General features: G+C 41.9%; 1 protein-coding gene across 1 annotated transcript; it reads left to right on the forward strand.

Annotated features, from left to right (window-relative positions):
- The first annotated feature begins 156 nt into the window (after positions 1-156).
- SLC35F2 (solute carrier family 35 member F2) lies at positions 157-21,102 on the forward strand. Its single transcript, XM_049823560.1, has 8 exons — positions 157-299; positions 6,884-7,059; positions 7,621-7,748; positions 12,883-13,042; positions 14,712-14,868; positions 15,659-15,711; positions 16,384-16,538; positions 20,448-21,102. Exons 1-8 carry the CDS (start codon positions 157-159, stop codon positions 20,664-20,666), a joined length of 1,191 nt encoding a protein of 396 aa, XP_049679517.1. The 3' UTR covers positions 20,667-21,102.
- The last annotated feature ends 679 nt before the right edge of the window (positions 21,103-21,781 follow it).

Below are 21,781 nucleotides of genomic sequence, written 5' to 3' on the forward strand. Positions count from 1 at the left end.
AAGCTCGGCTCGGCCCGTCCCGTCCCGTCCGCAGCCAGTGGAGCTCTGTTCTCTCGGCCCGCTGCACCGCTCCTCCCTCCCGCGGGCGCTACCCGCCGCCTCCGCAGCTCGCTCTCTCCGTCCCTCCCTCCGTCTCGGCGGGCGCAGGGCCGGGGCATGGAGGCGGCCGATGCCGGCGCGCCGCCGCCCGGCGCTGCTGCTGCGGCGGCGGCCGCTGCTCCCGGGTCTGAGCCGCCGCCCGGGGCCGCCGCCCCTCCGCGCCGGCTGCTGGCGTTGCTCGGGGCCAAGCTCTGCACCTGGTGAGTCCGCGGCCACGGCCCCCCCTCCCCGCCCCGGCCTCCACATGGAGCCGGGCAGCGCCGGCCTGCCTGCCCCCGCGGCCGGGGCGGCGGGGGGGGGGCCGTGCCGCGGGCCAGGGTCGCCGTCGTCCCCCTCCCCTCCGCCACCCCGGTCGGCGGGAGGTAGGGAAGGAAGGGGGAGACGGTCTTTGTGTCCTCGGCCGATAAGGCGGTGAGGATGCGGTGGGTTATCTGTGCCGCCGGGAGAAGCCGGGTGATGCCCGGCCCGGAGCCAGCGCCGCCGCGGGGCACCGGCCGCGGGGGACGCCCGGGTGCAGGCACGGGGTCGCTGCTGGGAGCGGGGCGCGGGGCTGAGCACGGCTTTGGACCTTCGGGCGAGCCTTTACAGGCCGTTGCTCTGGCAGAGGTGAGGCCGGCGGGGTGCAGGCGGCAGGCGGCGGAGTTTTGGGTTCCGCTGGTGGAGGGCTGCGGGGAGAGGGTGTTCTGATAGCCGGGCTGCTGTGGGAGCACGGCCGGGCTGCAGCCCGTACCTGCTGTTGTGCGAGAGTGTGAAGAGTCACTCTAGCTAAGATAAGTGTAGAATTTGCGAGTGAAGTATTTGATTTTGTTAAACTGAGGGTGTGACCTCACATATGCACACACTTGATTTTTTTAGTAATTCTGGCTTAATATTTTCCTGGTTTCCTATTTTTTCTCTATCTATTTCCTATCTTTCTGTACTTCTGTCGGTTCTGTACTCTTTTATCAACGTTGTCGTGAGGAACAGGTCATGGGGGGCAGAGAAGATAACAGACTAAAATAGCTGAGATGAGGTGTGGAGTCTAGAATGACCAATATCCCCTTTCCCTCCTTCCTTGAATAAGCTTAGGACAGAGACCCGTTCAAGTATATAACTTAAAATGCGAGCACTGGTTAAGCATGGAAAACTTGAGGAAAAAATCTGCCAAGTTGTGCAGGCATCGCATGCGTTCCAAAGCTGGTACTTGGAAAGCACTGCCTTTTGTGAGAGCAGAACTACCTCCGTTGACTTCCAGCCTGCAAGAGCTACTGTTCATTCACAGCTTTGGTTTCCATCTGAGGAAAAAAAAATAATAATAAAGAATCCCTGTTGAAAAGGCTTTTGGGGGGCTCCAGGTTTGGTCTCTAATAACTATTGCATCAGATATCCTTGGCTGACAAACAGGAGGTGCTGGCTGTCCTGCCAGCCTTGCGCTCATAAGCCAGAGTCGGGTGACTGGACTGTGTGGAGGTGTGTGCTGGCCAAGCAGAGTCTTATTCCAGAGGCCAAAGCCTGCCTTTCTCTTTTGGATATAAGTTTTTCTCTTTTCATTTCTCCTGCCTGTCAGGAATGCCCCAAAAGACAAGATAGGAACTTGTTGGACTGTTCAGTAACCTCACCTGTGCTAGTAGTTTTGCCAAAATGTTGCCAGAGGGCTATACTATACTAAGTGAATCTGTTGGTGGTACTTGAAAGAAAATAAAAAGCTCTCTCGCTGACTTTAGCAAAGTGTTGTCTGAGATACTGAATTGCTGGGTTTTTTTTTTTCCTCCCTCCCCCCCTCTTTTTTTTTTTTTTCCCAGGTGGCTGGAGGCTCAGCCACTTCAGTTTTGTTAGAGGCCTTTCTGAATCATTGGAAGGTTTAATACTTGTATGTAATAAGCTAGATTTTTTGGGGGGCGGGTAAAAGCAGTAGAAGGTATGCTTTCTGATTCTTGAAACAAAACAAGTCTTTTCTTTTTCTTACCTTTTACAAATTAGATTGAACTCAGTTTCAAAGCAGAAGATTGAAACACTAACTTCTAAAAATGTTAGTTCTTAAAAATATTGGTTTCCTGTCCTGAGCTATCTGCTAGTCATGTCGGAATATGGCTTCAGTCTAAAGCTGTATTTTCCTTTAACTACTTGCATGAAAATATGAGATTATTCAAATGAAATGGTCTCTTCCTCCCCCCACCCCCCATTCAGGAAGGATTCATTAGTTAAAGCTGAAGTGCAAATAAATTCTTTGTGAAGAGTGTTGCCAGGCTTTGCCTGTTAGTGTTTAACTGGTGGCGTAAACAAATTTAATTTTTGAAAAGCTGTATTTATTTTCATTTTAAAAATCACATTAAAATTATAGGATTTATTAAACTAGTAGCCAATAGAAGTGTTAACTGTGGGCTTATTAGACTTTCTTTGACTTCCTCAGATAGAGACTCTGATTGTATTTTAAGATCTAGGAGTATTTTTCTTTGGCTCCGTGCAAAATGCAGAAGAAAGCCAGCCTGACTTTCTCATGTTGTCAAGAGCCGCACGTTGTTCAGTATTAGCGTTAGACCAATTTGTGGCAAACTTTCATGTTCTAAAAAATCACGAAATGACTCCTAGTTTTGCTCATAGCCAGAGATAAAGCTAGCTAAGATATGGCGGTTGAAGGGTGAGGAGGAGTAATTTCTTGGCAGCCAACCACCAAGCAGTAAAAAACAACAAGAAAAACCCCAAACTGTAGAACAAAAAGGCCATTTCAGACCAGTTACCTTATGTCATCTGTGAGTCCAAAGTGATTTACTCCTTACCAATGCATTAAAAAAAAAAAAAGGCAGACAGAATCAAGTTCTGGCACAGAAAAGTTAATATATTTCAAAAAATGATGATAAGTTATTAATAGGGAAATTGTCATCGATACTCCTGTCAATACCAGAATGAAAGGAAGCTTATGTCTTCAAAGTATTTTTCTTATAAGAAATTGTCTTGCAAAATGAAACCAATAGGATTTAAAGTTTGCTCTCAAGTTTTACAGAGGGTCAAATACTCTTTTTAAAATTTGCTATGGGACTTTAGTGGGCACTGAAATAATAATGAGCCCATATTTAATGAGGGTCATCTTACTTTGTTCAAACTGCTGTCTTGCTGCCTTGAGCCCAGTGCATTGAACTGGGAACACACCGTTACCTTCGCAAGTTTAAGAAATTAATTTTGACACCTTGACAAATGATGTGAGGGGAAACCATTGATGTTTCCTGCCAAGGCTCGCACCTGGTGTTGGGGAGGTAGGGTGTGTGTGTGTGTCAAGGCAAAAGGGTGTTATTTTACACACAGCTGAGAAAGTTGCTAGAAATGTAGTGTTTTGGGTTTCACAGAAGATGTTTTTTGAAGGCAGCCTTCCACTGTCAGTGAACAATGTCTTTACGTGGCTGTTTTGATCTTAACATTTTGAATCTCTTCAGGGAAGAAAAAAAATATCACTGAATTAAAATAGAGAAAAATAAGGAATGAGGCAGGGTGAAGCCTGCTTGCTCTATCAGATGCCTTTGGTACCGTAGAAGTAAATGCTGCAGGACTGCCGAGACATACATTAACTAAATGGCAATGGTTGCTGGTGCAATAACCACTAAGCAAACAGTTCTGTAGATTCTGAACCTGCGTCTCTTCCCATATGCAAAAATGCAAGGAGATAATTCCCTAGGTACTTTGAACTGGAGAAAGTTAGTTATTGGAAAAGCTGAGGATTGGCTTAGTGGAGTTATTTCACTGCAAGAGGGCAATTGGGTCTTTCTTGTTTTTAATAAACGATGGTTGAAGCTGATCAATTGTTAGCAAATTTGAATGGCAGTAGATTTCCCCCTTTTTACCTTCTCACTGGAACACAGTGACTATCCAGTTTGCCAAAACACTGCGCACGTGGAGTCCAGGCCTCCCCTATAGAGAGGGTGCTGTAGTTCAGGAGAAGCAAAGCTACCCCTTGCATACCATGTCCTGGAGGAAAATGTTTAAAACCTTCCCCCCACAGAAGTCCATGTTAAACAAGCCAGATGCTTGTGGAGTAGTATTTATTGCCTGTGCTTCTGCCCGTGTGTGGCATCCACCACCTAGGAGATGGGTGAAGGGGAGTCTGCATTCAGGAGAGCAGGGCTTCTGCTGACCAAGGCAGCTTTAACCTCTCCTGGTAATGTATTGATGAGTGCAATTCATTTTGTGGACTACGCAGGCTTCACAGCTTTGCTCCTGTAAAATTGCAGCAGTTCTGCCCAGTCACACCTCTGCTCAGGTATGATCCCCACTTCCACACCCTCGTCCCAGCTAGTCCAAGCACAGGGTGAGTTTAGTCCAAGTCCTTTAGCAAGCTAAAGGCTTGCTCTCTGCCTCCTGCACTGAGGGTAAAGAAGAAATATTTTCTGCTAGTTTGGAGCAAGAAACTCTTTATTTGAATAATAAAATGCATATATGTATTTTTTTAAAATCCCTAGAACCACGTTTTTCATGTGTTGTTTACCACATTATTTCTTCCTTGACATTTCAATAGATCTTCTGTGCCCTTGCCTCCTGCAAAGGAGCCAGAGTTCACAGGGCAGGCAAAGGGTGAGCTGGAACCATCGTTCATGCTTGTTTGAGGCAGGAGGTAGACGCATCCCTGAAATTTTAGCTAACGTATGTTAAATCTTCTTAACAGCACCTGATTAAATTAATTCTTTAGATGAATGTAAAAAGACATTTCTGCATCAGTCAGAATAATCAGCCAGAACTTGTCACGATCATTGCTGATTTGTTCACCAAATAGTGCAATCAAATCTTTGACCAGAATAAATAGAAGCTCAATATAATAGAAGTGAGGTAGCTTCAAAATTTGTTGGGTTTTTCTTTGGGATTTTTTTTTTGCATACAAATACATATATAAAAAAAATACATGTATATGTTTATATATTATATATGTATTTATGTAATACATGTATGTATTTTATAGCACCATTTATAGTTAATGCTGTGCTGTAAAGTAGCCATGATAAATTTCTAGCTGAAATACAGTCTCTGTTGCTTACTTCAGCATTCAAAACACTAGAAATGAGAATGTTCATTCTTTCATGCACCAGAGTGAGTTATTCACATGAGGCTGGATAGGGCCTTAAAAGATTGTCACATGATATATGAATGCTTAAAGTGTGGATATGCACCATTGCTGCGATTGACAAGACAAGCTGTAGCAATGGGTGGGGCGTGAATCTCTTAGAAGTGCAGCATGGCTGGACTTCACAGAGATCTGCTGTCTCATCAAAATGGACTTGGAGAGAAAAATGTGCCTAGCAGCATTTTTAAAGTCAGAAGAGCTTTGGTGTCAGGCTGAATTGAAAATGAGATTCATGCAGCTGAATTAGAATCTGTGCAAAGGAGATGTCTCCCTTCCAAAAGGAGAGATGGACTGTATGATTGTAGTTGGCTTTAGCACCCCTGAACACACCTTTCTCATTGCCTGACAGCTGGATTGCACAGCATAGCTAGGTGAGCTGGTATTTACTACATTGAAGTCACCCACGTTGGGAAAACAACCAGTGTTACTGTCACATGGTGTGCATGGCATGTGCATGCCCTGCCAGAAATCATCAGGGAGAGATGTGGGCAACGGGGCAGGTGCAGAGTCCTAATGGGGTTGTTTCTTCCCTTGCTTGATTACTTTGAGTAGGAACAAATGAATCAGTTGTGCAGACAGTTAAATTCTCATCATTAGTCTTCAGAGTAAACAACTTAGACATGAACTTTGCAGACCTCTACAGACAGCACAGCACTGAGCCCTTCTCACTGCATATTGTGAGTATGCAGGCAGAGACTGGGGTGGTACAAATCTGCATAGCTCCACTGGCAGGGAAAACAGCAAACCAAAAGATACACAGCAATCTATGTGTACCCCTGTTTGTCTAGGAGTCTCTGGAATAGTTCACTTTCTATTAAGGGAAGAATTGCTACTAAACCAGCATGAGCTTCCCCCCCGCCCTGCTCAGCTGTGGGTTGGACTTAAAAGGAGTTGTAAATGCTAACATGATCTTTGGCCAAAATGTTTTTTTAACTCCATCCTCAATTACAGCAGTGTATGATGGAATATAGCAGAAAAAAAATCCACAATAAGTATTAATTATAACAATTGATATTTTAAGAAAGCATTTTTTTACAATGAGAGCAATCAATCACTGGAACAACCTCCCCAGGGATGTGGTGGAGTTCCCATCAGTGGAGGTTTTAGAGATGTGACTGGACAGGATGCTAGGTAATCTCATCCAGGCTCCCTTTCCTATGAAAGGTTGGACCAGATGATCTTTCGAGGTCCTTCCAACCCAGGCTGTTTGTATTTCCTCAGCACTGCTCAGTTTAGGGTCTCAGCTCACTTTCAAAGACTCAGGTCGCAGAACGGCCCGAAGGCAGTCATGCCTTATCTCCACATTGCAGATTTCTGTTGACCAAAGTCAACATGGGATTCAGTGGAGGACGAAGGATTTAACTCAGGCAGTGTGTAACAAAACCTCTCTTGATGAGAATAGATCCTGCCATTGGTTTGAGCCTGCCCGGGTGAGCTGCTTGAAGATCCTTGCAAATTATTGCAGTCTCCATCACTAGCGGTTTGAACTGGCCTCACTTCTTATATGGCTGTCATGAGCTTAGGCTAGATCTGTGTAGACAAAACCCTGCTTACCAGTAAATCACAACAACATTGATAGGGAGTAGAAAAAGAGTAGTGTGAATCTAAAAAATGGCATTTTCCCTGAACAACTAGCAAATATTTTTTTAAAACACTGAATGTTTAATTCTAAGCTTACTGTGTTGTCTTTTATATTCACAGGCATATTCTGAAAACAATAATTCTGGGCCAGATACTCTCCTTGTTTATCTGTGGGACTGCTGTTACAAGCCAGTATCTAGCAGAACAATACCAAGTGAATACTCCAATGTTTCAAAGTTTTATCAACTATTCTTTGCTGCTTCTAGTTTATACAACAATGCTGGCATTTAGGACTGGTATGTGAAATATGGGATGGGAGATTCTGGTTCATAATTTTTTTTTTCTTGTCTCCATTTCCCTTTCAGATTTTGAAAGTAAAGAACTCAATACTCATCCTAGTTTTTTAAAGTTCCTGCTGAAATTCCTGCTTTGTAATAACACATGGAAATTAATTTTACAGGTTAAATATGCATTTAATTTGATTTCATTTCGTATCTGTTTAAAATTATGTGCTGTTTGGTTTCAAGTCCTATGCTATATTAGGGAAAATAGGCTTTGTTGTAACACACTTCTTTATCAGAGGCCATTTAGTAGTTGTCCTGTTCTTATTAATTTACTCTTTAAACAACTCTGGTCTTGTGGGTTTTTTCCCTCATGTGGAAGAATTTCTGTGCCTTTCACCATTTGCATTGTCTCCTCCCAGGCTGCATTTTGCTGCTCTTGTATCTTTCTTGAGCAGGGGCAACTGAAATTGAACATCTCAGTATTATTTATGCTTCTGAAAAGCATACAACAACATTCTATGCAACTTTTGGTTGGAAAGAAACACGTATTGATTGCTGCTTTCTTCTAAACAGGCAGTGACAGTCTTTGGCAAATTTTGAAACAGAGGTGGTGGAAGTATATTTTTTTGGGACTGGCTGATGTTGAAGCCAATTACATGATTGTAAAAGCCTACCAATACACGACCCTCACAAGTGTGCAGGTAAGAACCGATCTCTCTTTTTGAACTGTTGCTTTCATTGCAGTTTTGGACCATTTTCTAAAATGAGATTCATAGGACAGACATGGAAGCTATTTAAGCCTGAAAAAACTTTCTGATATTTATTTTCTCCCTGCAGTACAGGGAAGAGCATCCTGCCTCATGAATAACATTTCCAGGAAGCAGAGAAAATTGGCTGGTATTACCCGTGCCAGCTCTTGAGTTGAACTCTAATTATTTTGATAGAAAGCACTTCTATGAGTTTGCTGACAGCCACTCAGGGTTTTTCTCCTGACCCGAAGATTTATGACCAGGTAACACTCACACAGCACAGGTTCTTGCTGATGAGAGCAAGGTAGATCTCTTGCCTCGTCCTAGAAGCTGTGGGAGGCATTGCGAGGTGTAACCCCACATGTGAGGACATACTGATAGTTAGCTGGTGTTGCTGACCACGCAGTGAGGGACCAGCCCTTTGGCTTTTGGGTGTGGTGCTTCAGTTCAGGCCCCTTTCTGGAAGAGATGGAAGGGAGGTCAGTGTGCCAGGCTCCTGAAGTGACAGTAGGCATCCTGTGCAACACCAGTGCTTGGTGGTGCGTCGTTGCACTAGGATAAATCTTGGGTTCTGAAGTAGCTCTACGAGCAGGAGGGCTAGGGCTGGGGTTTCTTTGTCACCCTACACAGACATAAGTGGCTGGAAGGTTGGTACCTTCTTCCTGCTTCCAGCTGTATGCTCCTGAGCTTGCATGGCCAAATCCCATGAGCAAACTGGCTCAGGGCACTGAGTAAAGTCAGAGTAAACCCTGCCTCTTGCTGGGCTGTTGGCAAGCGGTGTCAGGCCCAAGTTAGCTCGCTGTGTGGCTCCACAGCTGCTGCTGGAACAAGGGGGGACACGATGCAGAAGCAAGGAGGGAGTGTATCTGGGGCCGTGCCAGCCTGTGCCTGCTCTTACTGAATCTGTTTCTGGGGCCATGGCCCCATTTACCTGAATAGAAAAATAACGTACTGTACAGAATTGGCTGTTAGTTGGAAAGGAGCGTTTAGGAGTCAAACTAATCAGGGTTAATGTTTAAAAGAATTACCTGTAAAGCAATAAACTCCTGTGGTCTGGGCTCCCTTTAGAGAACTGCAGTAACTTTTCTTTGCACTACTAAAGACTAGTAACATGTGTCTGTTGGATTATTATTGTTACATTTCCACTTCATACTTATGTGTTACGACTCATTGGGCCATTAATTTCCTTACAAATAATGCCTAAGAAATCAAAGCTTTAAGAGACATTTCAGTCTCAGGATCATGTTAAGCTGATAACTGAGACACTGTTCGATCATATACTTTACAGCTCAAAAAGCCAGGACTTTAATCCAAGTTCTCAGAAGTAGTAAAGCTATTCCCATGATTTCTTTCATAGAAATTAAGAAAGAATAGATAGAGTAGGTTGTCATGTCCGGTTGCCAAACTCGAGAATTTGCTGAACCTTTTTTCTGTGTGATAACCTTCAGACTGATGCTGCTTTATGTTAGTTCAGTAATTCTGAATTTGTTGTAACTGCCTGTTGTCATAAGGTTTCTTGCACATTCTCTGAAGTCACCAGTTTCTCACCACTGTCAGAAATGAGATACAGGACAAAGAAAAAAGCCTGTGATTTGCTCTAGTGCAAGGCATTTGCTGTCTGTCAGTAGCAAGCAGTTCTGCAGCTACATCAGGACCTGTGGTTCGGAGCACCCAGCCTGATGGCTTGTCTGGAGTACTGGCTGTGAGTGGATGCCCAGGGAGCATAAAAGCAATGCAGGAGTATATGGCACCTTCCTGAATACAGGGTAATCACTGTTAAAATGCTAGCTGGCTGGAACTTCAGCTCAGCCCTATGGAACGTTTCTTCAAAGATAAGTTTTCTCAGCTCAGTAGGGAACTTCCATGTATTTTCTTACTCATGAACACAACAACAGAACTGATTTTCCTTTAGTTATCAAATACCAGCTTTGCACGGAAAGGGTTAGGAGATTTTTAAGGAGATAACATTAGGATGGCAGCTCTCATTTCTCTGTAAACAAAGAAAAAGACTTTGGTTCACAACTGATCTCCTTCTGTTTGGCTGTGGTTGAGGCAATGCCATGGAGACTTCTTGCTGCTGGTGACCTTCTATCTTGTGGCAGGACTTGACTGTGCTGTTGTTTGACCACATACGTCATGGCAAAAAAAAAAAAAAAAAAAGCAGCATAGCTGTGGTTTCATGTTGTTAACATGCTAGTGGGCACAATTAGCATTTGCTCTGTAGATAATTTAAGTGGAGGCATTTTATAGGTGGCTATTGACAGAATAGCAGCTGATGGAAGAGCGTTAACTTCACCAGGAGAAAATGCAGGATGAGCCCCTGGGGCTCAGCTGGAGGCTGCCCTAAGGGAGCCTTGCAGGGTAGCGAGCAGGATGAGCTGTTGAGCTTTCTTACTCAGAAAGCTGTGTGGAGCTGGCAATTATAAGCAAACCAATGACCTCCAATAGTCTATGATAATTTATTAACCATATATTAATTAATAATTTACTCGCCCTGCCTTTAAAACCTCCTATAAACAGCGTGGCCAAAGCCTGGCTTGAGTCAAAACATTTGTAAATCAAAACACCAGGTTTTTGGGTTTTTTTTCCCTTGTAAAATACATGCTAGAATTGAATAAGGTGAGAGTTTGCTAAGGCTCTACTGGCAGTAGTAATCAGCACTGCAGTACTGCTGTGAATGTTATAAAACTTGAATAAATACACTTTATTCTTTTAAATGGTTCCATTGATACAATTCATTGCAGTATTACATCTGCTTTGCACCTCTTTGATCTTGATCCCATACAGAAGAGAGCATTTTCCACCAAAGAGCTCTGTAATATAGTAGATGAAGGGAAGCCGAGATCCAGGAGTTGGAAATCAGATTTCTTCTGACTATAGTTGAGTATAATTGTCCCCTGCAACAGATTACCAGAGCATGTTCTTCATCATTTGTTGCCTGTGTGTCCTGGCTGCAAGTCCTCTAACCAGGATGCTGGAGCTGTACAGTATGTTATTGGTCTGGATGAAGCAATTCTCCATCTGACATTCCTGAAAGAGCTTCTGGCCCATTATGTTTTATGGTTTTTCTTCCACTCTTTCTGTTTGGGTTGAAAAACTGCTTGGAGGTTGGAAAGCTATGTGGTAACATCTCAGTTAATGGGGAAGTGAAAGCTTACTTATTAGTAGAAGAGATGTCTACTACCAGGGAGGTATACATTTTGCTTTCTAATGTTTGCAGTATTTCTTGTTGTTTGATACTAATCAAAACAGTCAAATTTGGAGGAAATGTTAGAAGGTTTTTCTTGAGGTAAGAATAGAGAAGAAAGAAAAGGTAAGATAGAGAAAAAGGCCTATGACTAGATAGAAACTCACAGCATGATATTTTTCAGTAGAGCAAAGTTGTATTGGAATATATGGTATCACTTATTAGGACTTGTGTGGTTGCAATGTCTCATAATACAGTACATACAAGTGCTTTTGAGCTTTACAAACTGGACAAGCTGGAGGCAATCCAAGGAGCAAAGACAAATAGATGGATTTAATCTGTAATAACTTCCCTTCGTGCTATGCTTGTAAGACTTTAATATATGTAGTTATGAACAAATAAAACCAGACGTATCATAGAAGTCTTATGAGTTTGGTTAAAACCCTTGGGGACAACAGCTGAACTAACAGAAGCCAGCACAGAAGACGACTGCAGTGGTGCACTTAGGCAGGCAGAGGTTGGCAATGAACATTAAGGACTAAGGGCTCTTGTCTTGATTGTAAGGATTATGGCCCAGTCCTATTGACGTGGACCTAACAATTTGTAGGGACTTCAAGAGGCCAAGATTTAAGGGCTGACATTTGAGAGTAATTTGTGAGCAGTCTTCGGAAGGCTGAGTGTATGTTCTGCTGTAGACTGTTCCCTTACACAGTTTCATGGCGCTCTACCAAGGCAGGTCAGAAAATACACCCTTTTTTCCTCCAGACAAATTCAGAAATAAAGTATGTTTTGTTCAATTAAGTATTAACCCAATTATGATTAGCTCAATGTTCTTGGTATTATTTGATTATTCTAGAACATTATGCTCATCTTATGCTGTGGCGTATTTTTCTGTATTAAGTACACAGTTCACTCTTGATATTTTCTGTAATAAAGGAGAATGGGTGGAAGATGGGTGAGTCTAGCAGCAAGGCAGAGAGATGTAGGATTTTAGGAACATACACAGAGGGGATAATAAAGGAAAGAAGTCAGTGTCACTGCTTGTTATGGAGTGCAGGCATCCTTGAACCACAGCTGTTCAGTCTGCTTGGGGCAGTGTCTGCAAACACATCTGAAGTGCTTTGAAACTCTAGCTGCCTTGTGTGTCCTGCTGCTGGGGCATGGGTGAATTAGAGTGGGTTACCTACTTCTGATCAGTCGAGAGTCAGCTCTATCAGAGTAATGAAGAAGCACTGGTGGCTTGTATGTGCTTTTGTGGGAAGCTTGAAGATTGGGAAGGTGACTTCAGGAAAGCTGTTCTTCCCTTCCTGTCTTCCTTCTACCGATTTTGCACATGGCTTCCAGCACATGTACCAAAAATCGAAACCAAGACTGCAAGGTCAGATTCTTGTCCTAATCACTTCAATGTAAAATCAGATTACTTGTATCCTTCAATGGTTCCAGTTTTTTATTTTGTGTACATGGAGCCCTAAATTCTAGAGATTTGAGGAGTGAAAAGACAAGCTAGACGAAACCTGCTGGGGAGAAAAGGAAACATCGGTGAACCACCTCCTTGCATTGGTGTCATGGGGAGCAACACGATTTCAGAGCGACATCCTAGCATTCATTTGTAAAGCTGCAAAGATTGATTAGGTCTATCATTAGAAGAGTTTCTGGATCAGTGCTTTCCTATCAGGAGAGAGTGGACCCCCACCCCAGTTCCTCTTTCACTTGCAAAACACTTTTAATGGTAAAATGCGGGTCTGACCCCCTTTTTAAATGAATCTGCTGGTGTTGCTTCGTGGCTTTCAATAATATCTGATAGTGATGGAAAGTAAGATCCTGTACATTCGCTTTCAGGATAGTGCAATCCAGATTTGGGGTGGGTTTCTAATGCAAACCATTTCTCTGTACACACAGCTGCTGGACTGTTTCGGGATTCCTGTGCTGATGGCTTTGTCGTGGTTCATTCTCCGTGCAAGATACAGGCTGATCCATTTTCTTGCTGTTGCCGTCTGTTTGCTGGGTGTAGGAACAATGGTGGGTGCAGACATTTTGGCAGGGAGGCAGGACAGCGAAGGTAAGGAGTCCTTTATTGTGGGGGGGAAGAGCGGAGAGACGGTTCCCATGGTGGGCTAACTTGTAAAGGAGTAAGAGGAGCAAATGCAGGGGGAGTTGATGTAGTTTTATTTTAAAAGAGAAGAGGAGAAGACATGCTGCTATTTGTATTTCTTGTTCAAGAAGATAGTGGCTGAGGAGATGCTGATTTTGTAGGGAGCTGTCGAATTTCTTTGCTTGTAGGTTTGGATTATTTCTTCCACCTTAAAAGGGAAACACTTGTGTTAAGCTTAAATTTTTCTGTTGTTCATCAGACCTGATGAAAGCCCTCATTCTTGAAAGCTTGTTCGCTTTTACTAATTATGTGAGATGGTCTAATAAAAGGTACTGCCTCTCCCTGCAAACCTTGTCTTGTGTACATGATATCAGCCTGCTGGCAGCCAGACTTCTCTGATTTGCAGTTTTCTATAAGCATAAGTAGCAAATAAAAGGTTACTCAGGAGCAGCTGACCTCTCTGAGTTATCTTTGGCAGACCCAACAGAAATGCTCCACATATCCCTAAGGCCCACAGGTAAAAGCCTGGAAAGCAGGGGCTTACGACAGGAGAGCAAGAGGAGACATGAGCAGGATGCTGGGATTCCTGGGACCTCTGGGAGAGAGGCTGGGCTCAGGGACCAGGATCCACCTGGGTGCAGATAAGGGCAGGTCTCGTCTTCTCTATAGCAGATACCTAAATCAACCTGTATCATAGCGATCTTACTTTGAGTGAGAATTTTGATTTTTCAGACCCAGGGGGTATGCAGCAAGGTAAATTTCAGGGCATTGCCTTCATCAGGCAGCCTAGGGATAAGCCTGTTTGGTGTTATTTTGGGGCCTTGCTGTAGGTAAGACAAGACAAACTGAGGTTTAGCTTTAATGTTGTGTGGTACAAGTATCTCAGTCCTGAGAGATAAAAACCTTCTTTCCCCAAGGCTTTAAGACAGTTGTGCTTTATTTGCTGACCTGGGTGTCCTTACTACTGCTTACCCTCATATTTTAGACATATTTTTTTACTGATTGCCAGCTGGCTCAGGGAATTCAATTTTAAATCAATTCAAGGATTTAAACAACAGCGATCCTCTTGCTATTTAGCTGATGCATAATGGCATTTACTTGATGAGTGATTGTATCGGAGGGAGTCCCATTTGCACAGTATAAATAAATCGTAGCAGGACACATGGTACCACCTGTCTGCAGTGTCCACTTAAGACCTGTCGTAAACCTGAAGCTGAGTCCAGGTCCTGCTGAAATCAACAGACTGATTTTAGCAAGACTTGAATCAGGCCTTACTGCAAAAGTAGGGGCAATATTCAGAAAGGTGGAGAGCTTCTCTAGCTGAGAGTTTTCTCAGGTCCCGGCAGTGCCTAAGGTCAGCAGAAATAGAATTAGACCAGGCTATACAGCACTGGCTTGGTCAGGATGGGATTTAAATGCCAGGTTTAGCTCATTCCAGGGTGAGGTGAGCAGGTAGCAGAGTCTGTGCTCAGACACCAAGCCACTTGTCTGTACACGCAGGAGATGTTTCCTTTCCCCTTACCCTGGAAGGCGCTAGGAAGGTAGACATGTTAGAGATAAATTTGCTTGTCTTTTTAAGGAAAGTTAAAAAGTGTTTGCAGCATTACCCTTATTGTGGATTAATATTTCTGTACAGGTAGTGACGTGGTGATTGGAGATGTCTTAGTGCTTCTTGGTGCTTCTTTGTATGCCATTTCTAATGTGAGTGAGGAGTACATTGTGAAAAATCTGAGCAGAGTGGAGTTTCTAGGAATGGTGGGCTTGTTTGGGACTATTATCAGCGGTCTACAGCTGTAAGGATCTAATATTTATTTTAAAACTAATTAAGAATTTCTACAGATGATTGCTTGTCTACCATGAAATGATGTTATTAAATTAATTCTGTATTACATCTGCATTTGGCCTATATGGGGGTCCCTCCACTTGAATTTTATTTTTGTTGCTGATCAGCATCGTTTATATCCTTTGTATTTGTACTACTCTTATTACAGCAATTCTAAAGCGAAATCCTGCATTGAACACATATGATACTTGGCTGTATTTTTGATTTTGTTGATCTTCACAAGGACACTCAGTATACTGAGGACTGTTTACAAGAATGTATTTCTTAATGGATTTTCTCTGTGGAAAAGTTTAGGAGATAATTGTTAGCATGAGGTCTTCCATATTAAACTTCAGTTTAAAATGAAGCCATGTATACTCTTATAAATAACCACATTAGAGTAACAGACCATGTGCACTTAAGTCTGTCTGATCAATTTTATGTCCCTCATTTCTCATCATTACAGTTAATAATTTCCTTAAATGGTATATCAAGTAAAACTGATGAAAAAGGATGAAAAAGCCTGGGAAGTAGCATAAGAATTAAATAAAAGTGCTCTTAACTGTCAGGCACTTTAATTTTCAAATTTTTTTTCATGCTTGTTAGATGTTGGATTTGGTGTCATTCAATAAAATTTCAAACAAAAAATTAAGGGATTATAAATAAAAATATTTCCTAAATATTTTGATAATTCTTTTTTTCTATTTGAATATGATTTTTTTTTTCTTTTTTACTGTATTATATCTTTTCTCTAACTCTAGAGCCATTGTGGAACATAGGGAGATAATGAGAATTCAGTGGAACTGGAAAATTGGTATGTGTATGACAAAATGATGTGCGTTTTTACAGAACACTGGAAAATGATAATAATTTAGACTTTGAATGGTGGGGTTTTCATTTTCTTTCTCTGGATATCTGGAAGCAGCATTCATATCATTGTCACAAATTTATTTTCTGCAAACTTTGCAGCTCAGCAAAGAGATAAGATTTGCAGGATTGAACATTAAAACCTTTGAGCTCAGTTGTTTTCTTTACATATAACATGAAATAATTTTTCAAAATAAATTGAAATAAGTAAAAATTAATCCTGTTTAATTACAGATGTGTTTGGTGTTGGAACATCTCAAGAATATTTGTCTGTTGTCCTTCCTAAATAAAATACTGGAAAAATGTTACACACATTTTGACCTCAACAGAACTGTGTGTTATTAAGAAATGTGGCTCTAAATTTCTTCAGTCAGCTCTTAGGTTAAACTAGGAAAGAATAAGAACTTTCTGGTATAGATACAGTAATTTTTGCAATACAGAGTAGTCTCGGAAAAGAAGTATTTCTTCCATGTTTTTCTTAAATTTACACTCCCATATCTTTTAGGACACCTTATCCTAAAAGTTAAAAATGCATAGTTTTAAAGCATCTGAAGAATACTGGTGTTCTTTATAGTCATTATTCCATGACTTAGGAGTAAATTGTCATCTTGTTTTACAGCATTACTGTTCACAGTCTTTGCCCTTTGTATGTTTGGGCTGTATAGCTTCATGCCAGTAGTGATTAAAGTTACCAGCGCAACCTCAGTCAACCTGGGTATTCTGACTGCGGATCTCTATAGTCTGTTCTTTGGGCTTTTCCTCTTTTTCTATAAGGTACGTACCTTCATTCTTTCACTATAATTTCAGTTACGTTTTTACTCCAAAATTGTCGGTAAAGCGTAATGTTCTTAAAAGCCTCTGAACAGTCGTTTGCAATTGTACATTTCTGCAGCTTGTATCGTTCATCATTGGCAGATGTCAGTCAGGAGGAGTCATACTTAGTTAATTACGTAGCATTGCACCATTAGGCAGATAGCGATTTTCAAACGATTTCATGCTTGATGGAATACGTTACGAGTTAATGTTAAGAGATAGTAAATAATTTCCTGAGGAGTTCAAATGGTAGAGTTCTTGCCGTGAGCCCTATGTGGAACCGTATGTTAGATCTGGTTCATCTCTCCAAGTGTCCAAAGAGAAGGTTTGAATCCCCCTGTCCTGAAAGGCATTTGGTGTCTGAGAGGAGCAGTTTCGCTTGATTTCCAGAACTTAATATTTTCTTTTAGAAATTAGTCTGTTCATTACCAACATCTTCGGATAAGAATCAAGCTCTCTCAGTGCTACTGCTAAGGAGAGACTAAAGGAACTGAAAAAAAAAAAAGCACATAAATGTATTATTATTCTGTGCTCTCCAAAAAGCAGTTACTTTTATTGAGCTGTAAAATATTTTTGGTAGTGTTGATTCAAGCTAAATTGCAGTGCTAAAAAGATTTCATTCCACCCTATGCTTTTCATCCAGAATCATTTGTGGGAACCTAGTTCGCTATAGCAATTGGAGTAATTGAGTCAGTCGCTTGGTGACTGGAAGGGATTAGCGAGAAGATTGTGAACTTTGCTTAAGAACTTAATTCATATTATTCCATGTGGTTGCTTTCTCTTCAGCATTATGAAGAGCCAGTTTCTTTTAGGTCAGATTTGTTTCTGAAAAGGAAGGCCAATTTATTTTACAGCACGGAGGTCTGGTAATGGTAAGGTCTGAGAGCAGCTAGATTTTTCCTTTTAAAGACCCTCTTAGCTCAGCTTTCCTTCCTGTTTTGGGTTCCAAAATTTGCTCCAAGCTAGAAAGCTTCCATTAAAAATGAATGTAGGAAGTGAACCTTACTTACATTCTAACAATTAAAAAAAATCCTTTCTAAGTCACTTTCAAACATGTATTTTGGGACCGAGGTAAATTAACTCAAGAAGTGATTATAAATTTATATTCATAATAGTAAAGAGGAAGAAGTAAGCAAGAGCTTTGGAAGGGATATAATAAACTTTTATTCTTCAGGATTTTTAGCTTATTTTGGGGAGAGTTTTTTCTGAGAGCAGATCATCCCTTAATTACTAACTGTGGGATATTCTGGTAGCAAAAAGGAAAAATGAATAAGAAAAGATGTTGAGGTGGTATTGTGAGAGAATTTCAGATATTTATTAAAATAGGAACTTGTGTCTTTGTTTAGAAACAATGAAGTAGCAAATAGGGTAGCAATAATAATGCCACATCTTTTGTAATCAGAGGATCTGAGATAGCTTAGGAATCAAGAAGTGAGAGCACCTGATTTTGACACAGCTTCTAACATAATACTTGGCATTAGATAATCTTATTAGCAAGTTAACCATATAGTTTCTTTACCTATGGGGCAAAGAAACCAGGCAGGACATTTCCTGGATTAAAAAGCCTCCTGGGCACAGGAATCTACAAACAAAAATGCAAGGAATCACTCTCTATTCCCCATTACCAGATAATATTTCACAGCAAGCCACTGAAGGTTTGGCTGGGCTGCAGAGTGGAGAGTGCCATGGAGAGCTCTGAATTGCTGTGCTCTGAGCCTGCTCTGAAACAGGAACAGCGCAAACATACAGCAGCTACAGCAGGGACTGGGCCCAGGAATTTATAAGGTTTTGACTTGTGCATGGTGTTTTGCTAATGCACTCAACTTTTCAGCCCCAACCATGTCTGTTTAAGGTGAAATGTGAATTTTGCATACCTGTTTTGATGAGCTTTTTTTTTTTTTTTACTCCATAATGAATCTTTGCTGTGGTTGTTCCTAATAAGCTCGTTATATAGATACCTGTGATCCCTCAAAAGATATTAAAAAAGGTCTCCAAATGCTTTTGTTGTATAAGCTCCTATGGAGGGAAGTATACTGCAAATACAGACACTAGATGGAGTTACAGTGCTCCAGTAACATTTAAAGTAGTCTTTAGGCTTGATAGTGAGGATGAGGATATAAGCTGCACAGGTACAACTGAAATCAGTGTCTAAAGCAATGAAGTTGCTGCAATATTTGAAATTAAAAAAAAAAAAAAAAAGGAAAAGAACCTCCAGGAAGAGACCACTGAGCCCTCCCAAAAATGAAAGAAAGGGGAAAAAAAAAACAAAAGAGAGAGAGAAAGAGCGTAGGCCTGTTGGAGCAGCATGGTTAAGGTTCACCTGTGTCAATAGCTGCAAACACATAGGTAGGCCTTGAATCACAGCTACACTGCAACAGCTTTGGCATCCCGGTTCGGTGACTGTGTATCCACTCACAGAGGAATTCATTCTGAGCAGGGTTGGAGAGGTCTACTGCCTTGTACACACTGCGAGAGGGGGTCTGGCAGTTACTGTGACTACTCAGTCTTGCACATCCTTGCGTATGAGCACATGTTCGCTCATGGCCTTAGGCTGTGCTCCAGGGAAGTCGTGCCGGTGCCTTGGTACAGACCCAAGCTCTGCCCATTTGACGGGAGTGGGTCAGTCAGGGGTAGAACCACGGGCACTGCTGCCACCTCCGTCAGGACACCTTCAGAGCCTGGTGCTTCCTCCTGTGCAGAGTGAACGCCTGAGTCCAAGCTCCTCCAGGCAGACAGCCTGCAAGGTGAGGAGGGAGGGCACGTATCGCAAGGCCACTGTTTCAGTCTGTTTTTCCTTTTGCATGGTGCTGTCCAAGGGTTTCCAAGCCAAGTGACTGCCAGCTAGGAATTGCAGTGCCTTAATTGTAGATGCCTCAGTCTCTTTTGGATCAGAGTACACTGTCCAGGTCCTACCATTCATTTCATCCAGCTCTGCTGCTTGATAAACTAGAACATATTTTTCAAGGACATCTAAGGAAGCTTGGGAGGTTAGGGAGTATTGACAGTGGGATGTAGGATGTGCTATGTCCTTCATCCTACTGTTTAATCAGTGTGGTTTGGCAAAGGCAGTGTGGAGGATTTTAACAAGTCTGCTGAAAAAGGTGTTCCTGGCTATGGATAACTTGAACACTTTGTATTACTGAATCTGGTGTTACGAAGTAAGCATTTATTTTTCTGTCAAGGTGGATGAATCTTGGCAATTGTTGGACTTTTAACAGGCAAGTGAATGATAGTGAATCAAATGCCTCGTGTACCTCAGCATTTCATACTCTCACCTCACACCTCTCTTAACAGAGTACAAATGCTGATCTTATAAAAGGAGCCCCAGTCTCCCTCTCTTCAAGGACTTGCTGGGTGTAGAGAGCAAACTGGTTCTGGTCCAGTAATAACATTTATCTAGCCTTGCAGATGGTTAAGAGAGCTGTGCAGAGAACCAGCTGCTCTGGTGACTTGCAGTAGGACGGAGAGATTCATCTCTTGCCAGGACCTGAAATATTTGGCTGTGCTGAAACAAAATTCTCTTAGGGGTACAGTGTTTCAGCATTCACATGTGTAAACAGCTATCCTTCAGTACCACCATGTTTAAAGCCATTTGTTCTCTCTGTTAAGATTCTTGTATGTAGACCTAAGGAAATTCCCTGTCCAACAGTGTTGAGGATGAGATGCAGAGAAAACCAGCCAGCAGCCTGAGTCTGTCAGTGACTGGAGCTGTTGAATTTTGAATTTCAGACCTGAATACAGATTGTGGTGATAATCCTCATTAAAATAATTTTAAAAAGGAAGGGTGGCTTTCACATTCTTAAAACAAGGCCGCATTGACTGTTTTTACATCAGATAAGACCTGATGCATCTCTTTCTTTCCTCTGCCAGTTTTCAGGTCTTTACATCCTGTCCTTCGTTATCATCATGGTGGGCTTCATCTTGTATTGCTCCACTCCAACTCGGACAGCAGAACCCACTGCCTTGCCACAGCCCGGCAGCACTGGCTTGGACAACGCTGCACTAAAGCTTGAGGAGAATGACAGTGAAACTCCAGCCATAACTGTACAGTTCACAAGAGGAGAAGCTGTGGTGGTCAGCACTGATTAAAGAAATGGCAACGTTTCAACATAGAACTTTTTTTTATTTTACTGCCAAATTTCCCTCAACTATTAATCTGGAGAATTGTTCTACTGCCAAGGTATATGTCATGCTGCACTGGTTTTAATGCACTGGATAGACTTTTTAAGGCCAGATCCTCAATCAGTAAAACTGTATTGATTTACCCTTGCAGAAAATCTGGCCCTTACAAGAAGACAGAGTAGTATTTATGTGGAGTGTCTGGAAAGTGAGAGACACTTCTTTTTAAATGCTTAATTAACTTAACAGCAAATGCCTGGGGGGGGAAACTAAGCCAAAGCAAGCTCCCAGGTCACTAAGTGGAGCAAATATGTTTTATATTGCATTAAGGACCTAAATCTGCAAGATGCTATCTGAGGGCTCCATGGTTCCCACACTTAAGTGCTGAGTACCCTCAAATAGGATCATACAAGGGATCTAGTTCTGCAAGCCATATTACATACATACACCTTCCACGTGCTGATGGACTTACTCCTCCACTGGAGGATTTGCTTCTTACATTGCACGTAAATGTTCATCTCTTCATATTGCTGCACTCCCTGTTGCAGCTGGGGCTGCTACAAGTATTTTATTTTGAATTTTGTTGGTAAGGGAAGTTTGAATATGTGTTTTTATAATCCCTTCTTTTTCTCTGTCAGTGGCCTGTTGTTTGGTGCATTCCCACTAGGTGGAGGAGACAAAGCAAGGCCCTTGCTTGGTTCAGTAAGACCTGGATGTTTTTTCTACATCAGACAGCTAAAGGGTTTGAAGTGAAGTTCACTTCTCGGTGAATTTCTCTCTGAAATGGGACACATTTCTGCATAAAGAGTTGAATACAATTGGCATTTCATAAAAAATTGAATCATCTTAGCCAATCCTCAAGGCAACAATAATGACATAATCTCCAAAAGGTTAAGTGCTTTCAGTAGATTCATTGGCAGTTTTCCTCCCCCTCTTCCTATTTAGAGTAAATGATTTAAAAAAATACGAGGCTTCGGTTTTAACATCAGTAAAACCATACTGGGATTTTATTTTATTTTTTTTTTTTTTGTACAAGCCTTCATAGCTCAGGTGTATGAAGCAACAAAATAATAAAGTTTTCAGCA

This window comes from Accipiter gentilis, chromosome 19 (assembly GCF_929443795.1).
Source record: "Accipiter gentilis chromosome 19, bAccGen1.1, whole genome shotgun sequence".
Lineage (NCBI taxonomy): Eukaryota > Metazoa > Chordata > Aves > Accipitriformes > Accipitridae > Astur > Astur gentilis.

Coding starts and splice junctions, on each gene's coding strand:
- SLC35F2 (XM_049823560.1), top strand. CDS start 157: ATGGAGGCGGCCGATGCCGGCGCGCCGCCGCCCGGCGCTGCTGCTGCG. Junction 300..6,883: donor GGGGCCAAGCTCTGCACCTG/GTGAGTCCGCGG, acceptor TTATATTCACAG/GCATATTCTGAAAACAATAA. Junction 15,712..16,383: donor TCAGTGGAACTGGAAAATTG/GTATGTGTATGA, acceptor CTTGTTTTACAG/CATTACTGTTCACAGTCTTT.